Raw genomic sequence first — 12,526 nt, 5'->3', positions numbered from 1 at the left:
TAAAAACACCAGTTCTCTCTGGTTACTGATTTGGTATTATTCTAATTAGCAGAACTGACATCAGGAAGGGCTAGTGAGGGGGCAAAGGAATCTGTTTCACGGGTGTTGGGTTTCTGAGGGAAAAATCAAGACGTTAATGGAGAAGAACCACATCTGTAAGAAACGTGATCGTTTTACTCTTTTTTAAGCACTGCAACCTGAATTGACGAAATGCTGTTTTACTTCGAGGGGACTGTTACACGTACTTTCATCTTCCTTTTTCACGGCCCTTCATACTTTTTCCCACACACCGAATAACGCAGTCTCGTTTTCAACAGTGGCGCCTTCAGCACCGAAAAGCCCAGGTAAACGCCAACCCCGTGCTCTACGGGAGAGCACTTACGGTACCTTCATCCTGCCCCGTCCGACTATTAAGCAGAAGTCCACATGAAAGGCTAATTTCAACAATTTAACTGTTATTTTGACGGCGCCCGACGACCGTTCCCTCCTCCCCGCGCCCCCCTCCCCACCCCCCGCGCCTACCGCGCAGGCGCAGCGGCGGCCAGAGAACACCGGGAGGAGGAGGCGGGGTTAACGGCTTCGGCCTTGGCGCCTGCGCACTGACGCGCCTGCGCGCCTCAGCGGGAGCGACGGTGGCGGTGGCGGAGGGCGGCAGGGGTGAGCCTCTTCTCCCTCCTTCCCTCAGCTGCCATTTCGGGGTGCCGTGAGGGGGATGCGCTGCTGCCCTGGGGGTTGTGTGGCCCTGCCGCGGGGCGGGGCGGGGCGGGGCGGGAGGTGGTCTCACCCCGGCCGGGCAGTGTGGGCCGCCCGTCAGCCCTTCGAGCCTGGGATCTAAACCTCTACTCTGAATGCGCGACCTAGTTTGTGGGACAAACTCGTTTCGGGGCATCCAGAGAGGACAGAACTAAGCTGGGGAAAAAAAAGACACTTCTTCCATGTAGGACACTTCCAATGTAGGCGCTGGTATTTAAGTAGAGTAAGTGTTCTGGAGTTAAGGTTTTGGTGAAATGTAAATGATTTTTTTTTTTTTCCTTTGCTATATGAGTCTGTGTCGTTGTACTGGAGGTCAGTGTACTTAAGGTTCCTCTAGTACTACCAGTCTTTTATGGATAACAGAGTAACTTTATCTAGTGCTATGGTACCCAGTTCTGTGTCCTGACAAATTACTTCTGCGTTTATATAACACAACCTATACTTTAAAGGCTATGATAAGTAAAGAACGTTATCAATGTAATTGAAGCATCGTATCCTTTGCACTTTACCTAGTTTTTCTAGCCATCTATCTGTTTAGGACCAAGGCTGAAAGAGGCAAGGACCATTAGATCAGCGTGATTGGACTGGGGACTCGTGGATCATGTTAATTGCACAAGGGTTTTTATGCTGTTCCATGCTGGATTTTTTATGATCATTTATCTGATCTTTGTGAATCTGCAAGTGTTGCAAAACCATTACCCGGCTCATCACTTAAAAACTGAATGACTCGAGTAGGAAATACCCAGAAGGCTTCTTAAAGGGCTAGAGCTCAAAAATGAAACAGGCTTCCAAAATTCAGAATACTGTTGCGTGACTGAATGAGTTTGTGGTCTGTTGGGGTGTATCAGAAATAATGTATGATATGCTGATTTGTATTTTACATTGCTCATGAAAGTAGAGTTGCATAGGAAATAATGCATCTTTTATTGCTTCATAATACTTAAGAATATAGAAGACGCTTTTAAATGACTGTGGGATCTTGTAACTTTCTCATGTAGAAACAAAACCATTTCATATTTGTGTTTGGAATAAACCCCTAGAACAAAGCATGGAGGAATAAAATACAGAAAGGATAGATTTTGGGTTTAAGTTTCTAATCTTCTAATTTAAGATATTCAAAGTCATTTAAACCATACTTAAAAATAGACTAAGCTGTATGTTAGCAGTCTTCTGCAATAAATTACACTGAAGATTCTAGTATTTCTAAGCAAAAAGGCCCTGAGCTGTACACCGTATTTGAGAATGTGCTTGTGTGTACCCACACTATTGCTTTTCACAGCCTTTATGTACATCGAGGTCAGCGTCTAAATGTGGAATCTTGTATATGCGTGTGTCTTTCAAGACTGAGGTTCTGTACTTGTTAATGTTTTATGTTATGCCTTTTAGATAATCACAAAATGTGGGGAAAAAATCTGGTAACTTAGTCTAAGGTTTTAATGCTTTTTAAGTGGGGGGGAGGGGGGGGAGTTTTTTTCAGAGAAAGGATAGGACAAGCTTCCATATTTGAGCAAGGAGAAAACAGTACAGTCCAGAACAGGGGGACTAGAAAATTAGAATTTGTAAAAAAAAAAAAATACCCATATTTATTTTTGTATTAATCTCTCATTTTCATAGGCTGTATACCTAAGAAAAGATGGCAGACCCTTGGCAAGAATGTATGGATTATGCAGTTGCTTTAGCAAGAAAAGCTGGGGAGGTAAGTATAAACTATTATAAATAGTAACATTATTTATAGAGTCTAGTATGTATATAGCTTCTGAAGAAGTTTGGTGTTGGATATTCTTCTGAGGATTATTTTGTCAAAAACATAAATTAGCAGAATCATTCAGTGATGTTCAACATTGGAGTGTCTTTGATGTTTACAGCTTGGTTAATTTAAGAAAACAACTTTGCACTTGTTTTTGGACCAGAGTCTGGTTAAAGACTAACCATTATCTTTTGTTCCTTAAATTTTATTAAAAAAAATAAATAAATTCTAAATTGTGGTAAACAAGGAGCAACTCTGTTTTTCCCCTTAAACTGCACCTGTCTACCTTACTATTTTACCACCTGAAAACTGTTGACAGTCTTTCCTGTGAACACCTCAATCAACTTTATACAGTGGCTTGTTGTTGGCACAAGATACCACATTGAGTTCTCTTCATGAAGACAGCTTTACTTCTATAAATAAGAAGCATCCCTTGCAGTGGCGATACTTTGCACATGTGTGATCTAAGATGGCTTAGAACAAGAAAGAGTTTGCACATCTTGGCAGACAGAGCGTTAGCATAAGAATGGTTACCAAATGTTCAGTTCTTGGTGGTTCTGCTTGGTACATTTGAATGCTATTGCAGCCAGACATGATGGCACACGTACTAATTCTGTCCCCTGGAGCTGCAGAATCTGCAGAACATTGTCCCTGCAATGACCTCATTAAAGTCTTCCCTCAGAAAATCTTTCTAAGTTATAGTAAAATAATTTTGTAGGCTGTGAGGCATGGATTCTTGCTTAAACTGAGTCTGATAGTTTTAAGATCATAAATGCAGGGTCGAGTTAAAAATAGCTGACTTAAGCTCAGTCTTAAGTGTTTCATTCAACTCTGGTATTTAAATTTATAAATCAAAAACTTGTCCTCAGAAAATAGAGCTCAGTTTCATGTACCAGTGGATTTTCTTGTAGTACTTGGATTTAAGGTCATGTAAAAAGTTTGTGCTGAGTGGGGAGACAGATAGATAGATAGATGCAAGGGTAAGCCCCAGCTCCTGCAGTTAAATCCAGGTTTTGTCACTGCTTGTGTTCATGTTTTGTATGTGCAGTATAGAAAATGACAGCAAAACCGATGCTCAGATTTTTGGGAAAACTAATATTTTCCATACTGTTAATGGAGAAAGCTTTTTTCTTTTTTCTTTTTTTTTGTTTAATTTTGTTAACAGATAATCCATGGAGCACTCAAAGGAGAAGTATCTGTTATGACTAAAAGTTCACCAGTAGATCTAGTGACAGAAACTGATCAAAAAGTAGAAAACTTCATTATTTCTTTGATAAAAGAAAAGTATCCTTCTCACAGGTATGGCTTCTTATCAATACACTTTTTATAGAAGAAGGGGAGAAGTGACTGAAAGAAGAAAATGGAAAGTTTATGATTTTGCTTGGTAAAATTTCATTACGATTGCCATGCTGGAAAGTTACAGAATTCTCTCTTACCCTCTATATATTAAGTATTTTAGAGTAGTAGCGGGTTGAAGTTTTGCCCGGGGCTGTAGTAACAAAACAAGGTGTCCCCAGGGTCTACTGACGTGAGTTTAGCCTTGCTTAAGACTTATACTGAAAAGTCGCTTCCAGTTGAGCCAGCTGTAAGTAACTTCTTGGTTATTTGTGTTGGAGAATCAAAGGTGGCCCCAAGATACCCAGAATCCCAATTTCTTGTATGCTGTTGGCTGTTGAAACTAGCATGCCTTCGCTGTCTGTGCTGGTTGGGTCGTGTGGTACTGAGTGTGCCTTTGGCAAGTCTCATACAACTTAAGAACATCAAACATCCTTAAAAGAAGACAGGATCTTCTGATTCTACATAACTGAAAGTCTGTCATACAAAATACTGATTTATTTTTTTATATTGCTCTTTCCTTTTTTTTTTTTCCTCCCCATGCCCCTCCTCCCCCCAAAATAAATCTGTTCTTGAAGCATGAATTTTATGTATTTTACTTACATGGAACTTTCCCATTTTGACATCTGAAACTGTTATTTCAGGGTCATTCCACAAGTCTGTGTGCTTACACTACTTTAGTTAGGTTACTGGCATGTCGCATCGCCTCAGTTGTTCCAATTCTATACATATTTATTACGTTTCACATATATAGCTACAATAAGAAAATCTCCAAGAAAATGCAAGAAAAATTAGCAAACCCCCTTTAAGGAAACTGTATTAAACTTAAGACCTCATCCCTTTACCATGTTACCATTTTGTAATGCCTGTAAAACTAAACAGTTTTGAGACTAACAGCTTTCTGTCATATTTGGGTTGAAATCAGACTGCAAATTTAACAGTTACTGCAGTGGTCTAACTAGACGCATATGACCACAAAGGCTTTCTTTGGTTAAAACACAGGCTAAAAAGTAGTGGTTTACAGCACAAATAAACTGAAAGGCCTAAATAGCTACAAGTATTCTGACCAAAATTTGATGATGCTGTCACTGGAAAAAATGATGAAAACTGAAATGTTCTGAATGCTCGATTCCAGTAACGGATATTAAAATGTAAAGTTCTTTTCCCCACATGCTGTGGTTATCTCTGACATCATAAATATTGGTGCAAGCTTGGTCAGATGAGATTGGTGCTTTCTAGAGAAATTGTGTATTTCTCAGCTTTTTACATATCATCACTGGTGGTACAAAAACCTGCATCTCACTTTAAAAATTTTAATTTCAAGGGCAGTGTTGTAATTCAGATATTTTAAACAGTTTCTTTGTATCTTTTAAATGTCTTTGCTATTTCAGCTTCATCGGAGAAGAATCTGTTGCAGCTGGAGAGTGCAGCGTTTTGACAGATAACCCCACATGGATTATAGACCCTATTGATGGAACTACCAACTTCGTACACAGGTCCACCTTTCATTTTTTTTGTGTTAGCAACTTCAACTGATTACCTTTTTTCTTTCTCCAGTTCCATGAAAGTAAGGGTTTTTTCACTTTTAAATTCCTTTAAAAGAGATATTATGGACTTGTTAATAGTTACAAATTGCTATTTGCATTTGTTGAGAGCCATTGGGCAGTTTTTGAAATCATTTTAGTATTTCTGTAAGTATTATAATAGTCTCACTCTATAACCAACAGCAGTTGTTCCATGAGAGGCCTGTACTATATAGGAGGGATCAGCAGCTTTTGGCACATGTGCCAAAGATAGGTGGGCAGATTTTAACAGTAAAGCGACAGGACTCAGAATTAGGAGTTGCAGCATCTTCAGAGATGAAGATGCTTCAGAGATGAAGATCACTTCCAAGTGCTGATTTCTAAGAAACTTCAAATTCATTGAGATCTAGGAGCCACTACCATGAAAGCAAGCAGAATGTCACCGGTAATTGTCTAGTGGTATTTTACACCAGGATGAGGAGGGGACTTTCAGTGTAATGCTGACTACCTATTCCTTCTGTCTTTCAAACATGACAGATTTTGGCCCGGATGAGCTTTTCTGAGTGCACGTGATTCCAATTTTGAAATGACTGCTGCTATGTGTGCCACAGCTTTAAACAGCTGCTGAATCCTGCTAAATAACATGTTGAAAAAGCTGTAAGAAAAGAACTCATTCTGCTGGATTTAAAGACTTAAAAGTCTGTATTTTTTTCAGATAGCAATTAAAGCAAATGTTTTGGAACTGCAAATTTTCAAGAGTAAAAAATAATAATAAAAAAAATTAATTGGTTGATTATTAGAAACTTGACTGAGACGCAGCCCACCATGTCCTATAGATTCCCACTGCCTTCACTCTTTCCCCTGCATTCTTCCTTCTCACTTCAGTATCTGTCTTTCTCATTGCTTTGCTGGAGAAAGTGGAGGTGGGGGGAGAGGTGACTTGTTTCTTTTGGTGAGACCATTTTGGCCAGCTTGTTCCTTCTGAGAAAGGGTAGTAGTATAGAGGCTTGCTTGTATTCTTTGGCCATAAAGTGACAGTCCCTAAGCTATTAACAGTTGTAACTGGGATGACAGTCCCTAAGCTGTAACAGGCTTAGTTTCAGTGTGTGGAAAAGTTTGTATTTTAAATGGTAATTGGTGGTGTTGGGTCTGTTTTCACAGTAAATTGTGCAAGTTCAGAAAACTAACATTTCCTATATAGTCCAAGTTTCTTTTTGAAATATACATTACATTTAACTGAACATTGTTTTTATTGAGAGTAAGCTTGGTAATGAAAGAAGCATAGTATCTCACTATAAATCAGTAAAATGTTTTGTTTTGTAGGTTTCCATTTGTGGCAGTTTCAATTGGCTTTGTTGTAAACAAAAAGGTATACTTTTTATTACTTAATATCTAATCAATCAAAACCAAATTAATTCCTTGTTGCTAGCTATAACCAAGATCTACATTTTCACAGTAAATAGGAAGAAAGGGAAAAAACCCTCAAGGTATCTTTACTTTTTCTTACAGATAGAGTTTGGAATTGTGTACAGTTGTATAGAAGACAAGATGTATACTGCCAGAAAAGGAAAAGGTGCATTTTGCAATGGTCAAAAACTTCAAGTATCAGGCCAAGAAGGTAAGCTGAACTGAGTAGCTTGTTTCTAGTAATGACATTTATTTTGCAAACGAGGCATCAACAGTTTTAGACCTGGATATATTCCTGTTTCTTAGCTCATCATTTTGTTTTGCAAAGACAGGCTTTTTTTGGCCATGGTTTGTTCAGTCTTGAGAAACAGCTTTTATGTTCTCTTTGATGCATGTAAAACATGCTTGTGATCTTTGCAAAATCAGGACTCAGCAATTGAAGATTTTACTCCCTGTGTGTCTGTGTTCTGGGTTTTTGTTTGTTTGTTTTTAATTCCTTGTATGTCTGTGATCAGTCTATGATTGTTTTCTAGAGTATGTAACAAACCTACCAAACAATTCAACTTCTTCCAGGTGTGAAGTAGTGGTTTAAATCAGTATGACTCTTGTATACTTACTACCCTATGTAAAGTAAAATCCACACTTAAATCGGGACCTTTAAAAATATGAGGATTGTTCTATTTTTTTATAGTAATAGAATTTAATTACTAATGACATCGGTTAATGTATATGCATAATTGAACCAGATCATGCTTTGTTCACTTCATTTTTATTTTTTCCTGCCATTTTCCATGTAAGAACAGATTTTTAGACATTCAATATATGTAATATTTGTATTAAAATATTTTTATTCAGCCTTGTAAGAAAGCAATGAAATAAACTCTGCTAATTACTGTTCCTATATAAGCTGTACTGTTGGAAAAGTGAGGTTTTGGGTTTTTTTTCAGACATTACAAAATCCCTTTTAGTAACAGAATTGGGATCAAATCGTGATCCAGAGACTGTAAAAATAATTCTTGCTAACATGGAAAGACTTCTCAGTATTCCTATTCATGGGTAAGATACTTCCCATTTTTTATATTTACTGGTAGTGTTAATATTGTAAATATGATAATTATTAGGAAGGACTGGTTGCATTACATTTGACACCTTAAATGTGAAATATGATTTAAATGTTTTTGTCTTGTAGCTTCTGCAGAGAAACTCTAAGTGTGTTTTAACTTTTTCAGGCTGGGACATATATGAGAGAACCCTAAAAATCAGCATTGGGAAGCAAAGCATTTTTGGTTTTGTAGGACTAAAAAGTATTGTATTTACTAGTTAAACAAATGAAATACAATTTTGTGCTTTTCTTCCCCCCCCCACTCCCCCCCCCCCCCCCCCCCGAAACACACAAGGAGTAAAACTGGAAAAAACAGAAGCTATATTACATTTCTTAGTTTCCTTACTCTGTAGTAATGAAAATAATTTGGGGTTTTTTTTATATATATCAGAAGACAAGAGCAGATCTCCCTTTCCTCTTTCAACGCTGTACAGTTTTTTTGAATTTGTCCAAGTAGTTGAAATTGTTCATAAACTGCTCTTATTTTATGTTCCCTGCTTCCTCTCCTCCAGATAAGCTAAAGCCTGCATTTCTGCAAACCATTTTACGTCTAAATGTGGTTTCAGTAGACAGTTTTTTGTTACTCAACCCTACTCATGTTTCTGATCTAAAAGGGGCTGTAGTTTTATGCTGAGATTCTCAAGATTCTTGTTTTGACACTTAACATATAGGGTTTTTTCTGCTTTCAAAAAGTCTTCTGATGTCATTAAAGAATATTTGCTAAATTGTAAGTAGGGAATACACTTTAGGTATGTTGTTGGTTGAACTTTGGTATTTTACTTGTAAAAAATAAATTGAGATTGGAGTTGATTTAAGTTGCTTCTTGCAGTAACTTAGCTGCTATGGTTTACAATTTAATGTACGTTTTACTGATAATTGAAATAACTGCAATTATTTGTACAAGTCACACTTAGTAAGTGCATCAACATTTCCAAAAGAAACTGGAATTTGTAACACAAGGGTTTTGATGAAATTACCCAGACCAAATTTATGCTGTGTAATTTATTTTTTGTGATTACTGCTGTTAGGGTGTTTTGCAAGTCAGTGATGCTTACTGAGCATCACCAGAGAAACTGAAGTAACTGTTTTTTCAACGCTGAGAACAGTGTACACTCTACTTGAATTCTTGTATTCAAAAAGTGAAGTAGAGTATCTGTTACTGTTTCATGGGTAGATATCTTCCATACTATGTTTTAGGTTAAAAAGTTTTTTTGAGATGTGTTTTCACTCTAAACCAAAATTGTTTAAAAGAATTCATAAATGTAATTTCTGGAAATTTGCTATATTTGGAGTTCTCTTCAAGCTACTTAAGCAAAACTTCATTCCAAACTTTTTATTTGTTTCACTGCAGCATTCCGTCACATTTTCTCTCGCTCAGTTCACTTTGCGTATGATGCTTCTGTGTTCTCTGTGCAGTGTACACAGACATCCTGACTTTCTTACAAACTGTTCTCAATTAAATAAACAAATGTCTCCTTTAGGATTAGAGCCGTTGGTACAGCAGCTGTGAACATGTGCCTTGTGGCAACGGGTGGAGCTGATGCCTATTATGAAATGGGGATTCACTGCTGGGATATGGCAGGGGCTGGAATCATTATTACTGAAGCAGGTGGAGTACTGCTAGATGTATCAGGTAAGTATGCAGGCATGCATGATACTCTTTTGTCCTTTTAAGGGAGCAAAACATAGCTGAAATGAGAAGGCAAAGAGTTTTTTCAATCCTCTTTCCAAATTACCTCTACTGAACAGAGTTCCCATCCAGTTAATAGAGAGTCAATTGTACGTTCTTAATCCACAAGACAACCTTTACTCCCTTGGCTGAGCGCCTGGAAGAGTGAAGAAAGAAAGTAAACATACACTGAACAGAATTTAAATGTAGCTTGTATGAGATATCTATTGTGTTAAATGCATTTTTACCCAGGGGCAAACCTTGGTCCTAAATAGTAATATACCATTTACACTTGATTTTTTCAATGCTCGTTTTCTTACCAACTTTTCATTTTCTCCAGATACAAGCTAATTACTTTGCTTGCTTTGATTTCTAGGTGGACCATTTGATTTGATGTCTCGAAGAATAATTGCAGCAAGTAGTCGAGCTATAGGAGAGAGAATAGCCAAAGCGCTTCAAGTAATTCCTCTGAAAAGAGATGATGCAACTAATTGAATACCAAAACTACACCTTAAATGTAATTATATAAATGTTGTCTCATACTCCCATATGATGGTGGTTCTACACCTTGAATCTGATAATAAGATAGATGGTAGTCTTTCAGTACTGGTGTTAATGCTAAGTTGTGTTTTGAGATTGGACCAACATTGTAAGTAAGCCTTTACTGTTAAGTATTTTATTTAACATCTTGATTACATAAAGAAGCAAATATACACAACTAATATTTTCAAGTTTTATACTACACTGGAAGGGATAGCAAGAGACTCTTTGATGTATAGATAAATAAAACCCTCTAGTTCTGTAAGTGACAAAACAGAATTTGCTGTCTTAACACCACATCATCACATCTGATCCTGAACCTGAAAAGATGAAGGCATTACTGTTTATCCAGTATTTCTCTCTCTCATCTGTTGTTTTCTCCGGTGTCATCAGTGTATCCATTTCCTCACCTTGTTAAGGTTTTTGTAGAGGTAGTTCACACATTTCCAACCTTTTTTTAGTTGCTTTTAGTTTTGGCTCTAATTTAAAGCCTTTATTACTTAGCTGTCATTGTTCTTGTAGTCATCGTTCTTCCTTTCTTATGGTAGATAAAGACAATCTCTTCTTTAGCCTCTTATGTGGCCCGTACGCTTGCAAATTCATTACAGTTGCAAAAATAATAGTTACTGTGCCAGAAAATATGTGCATCTCCCAGAAATAAGTTCTGAGCACACCTTCTATCACTAAATGGACTTACTTTAAATTAAGATGAAGTATCATTTGCATTTGACCATTGGAATCAGCTGATACTAGGTCCTCTATCTTATTCTTGGCAGTTACAATTCTTGTTAATTTTGCTTGGGCTTCTCCACAGATGTGTGTGTTTCAAAGTCTAAGGAATCATTAAAATCCAAGAGTGTTTTCAGTAACTCAGCTGGCAAAAAAATAAGCCTGTAGTCCAAATCTTTTACATAATTTTCTGTAAGTTATGAAAGCAGTGACCAACCAGGATCAGGTTTCCATTGTTATAGAGTGTACAGGCACAAAAGAAGATACGTATCTAAACCTAAAGGGTTTGTAAATCTAGGAAATATTCGTAATTTCATTCTTGGTGTCAGTTGTTCTAAACTTTGAAAACTATACTAGTTCTTTGATATTTTGTATTTAAGATTGTAAAAAGTATCAGTGTACTGTTCAAATAATTAATGCACTTTAAAAAAAAATTTAACTTGGATCAGTTTTTTTAGACTGATTTTTCTGTGTCTAAAGTTTCTGAAAGAAAGTTGTCTCATTGGTGGTCCAGTCAAGACACAGCAATGCTTTCGAAAACCTGACTTTTTGTACTGCTGTACCACTATTTTTATTTTGGAAAATGGTGTTCTCTGTCTTGAAGTTTCAACAGAAACTTATTATGTCTTATTATACATTTCAGTCTTTTATATTAGTTGATTTTTGCAGATTTTGCAGAAATATTAATTTGAATTTGTATCTAATGCCAGATGATTAACGTTAATGAGATCACCCTGCTATTTAAAGGTTTTGTCAAAAAGCCAGACTTAGATTAATTTTATTTTTTAAATTCCCATTGACAAGGATAGAAACTTTTTGAGCATTTCACTGTAACTTTACTGCTGTAAGTGGTGTGAGATCATTATTTCTTGAGAAGTATGTCTACTGTACCATTTCTGTGGCTTTTGTATAACAAATTCTGCATAACTTCTTTAAACTGATTTATGTGTGAAATGGAGACATGTCTAAAAAATACATGAGATGGGAGAACACATTCAAAATAAATATGCTTTAGCAGCAGCAGCTTCAGATGTACTTCCTTTCTTAACATTCATCAGAGTACAATGCTGGGTCCCAACAAGCTGGATTTGTGGGCTTCAAACTTAGTCTCTGAGTTGAACACTTTCTCTTCTTGGCCTCTGATGTAGATAGATCATAAACTGTTGTGCTTTAGGTAAGTGGGATTATGTATACACCTGCAGTAGGTTTTTAGAGTGAATATTCCAACACCTTCCAATGAGATCATGGTGCGTTAGTAATCTCCAACCACAGAGCTCAAACTTTACAGATTTTCTTGCCTGTGATTTGTTTTGTGGGCCCATCAGCTGGTAGCTTTCTCACGGTTAGCTTTCCTAATAATGCTTCTCGAGGAAAAATTTATATGAATTTCCTATCTTGGCCCTCTCTATTTGCGTTAAAGACCAGCCTAATTTTTTTTTTTTTCTCTGTAAATGGCAGCTTTTATCAATTGTCTGCTTTCTTTTTAATTTTGGTCTCCCTTTCAGGGGGATCAGAAGTCCCTGTTTGCTACTTTGCTAAGCATTATCTTCTTAGATAACTCTTCATCTAATATGTGGTCACTTCTTTCATCATGTCAAAGCACACCAAAATGTAATTATTCAGATTAAAGGCGTTTTCTTTTTGATTCTGTGCTATCCTGCAATTTTAGCAGTTTTTTGTAGTAAATGTTTTTTGTAGTAGAACAGAGAAGTCATGATTGC

The 12,526-nt window shown here is 36.9% G+C and overlaps 1 protein-coding gene across 2 annotated transcripts; it reads left to right on the top strand.

Annotated features, from left to right (window-relative positions):
• Positions 1–620: 620 nt before the first annotated feature.
• IMPA1 (inositol monophosphatase 1) lies at positions 621–11,828 on the top strand. Of its 2 annotated transcripts, none has more exons than XM_049823370.1 (9): positions 621–657; positions 2,368–2,449; positions 3,666–3,799; positions 5,227–5,331; positions 6,682–6,727; positions 6,868–6,976; positions 7,713–7,821; positions 9,349–9,500; positions 9,913–11,828. In XM_049823370.1, the coding sequence occupies exons 2-9, from the start codon at positions 2,387–2,389 to the stop codon at positions 10,029–10,031; spliced, it is 837 nt and encodes a 278-aa protein (XP_049679327.1). In that variant the 5' UTR covers positions 621–657; positions 2,368–2,386; the 3' UTR covers positions 10,032–11,828. The 2 variants fall into 2 exon arrangements, with proteins under 2 accessions (XP_049679327.1, XP_049679318.1); XM_049823361.1 differs by lacking the exon at positions 621–657 and adding an exon at positions 774–953.
• The last annotated feature ends 698 nt before the right edge of the window (positions 11,829–12,526 follow it).

Source organism: Accipiter gentilis, chromosome 2, assembly GCF_929443795.1.
Source record: "Accipiter gentilis chromosome 2, bAccGen1.1, whole genome shotgun sequence".
Lineage (NCBI taxonomy): Eukaryota > Metazoa > Chordata > Aves > Accipitriformes > Accipitridae > Astur > Astur gentilis.
The sequence above is the reverse complement of the archived record's forward strand: the minus strand, read 5'-3'. Positions and strand labels throughout refer to the sequence as shown.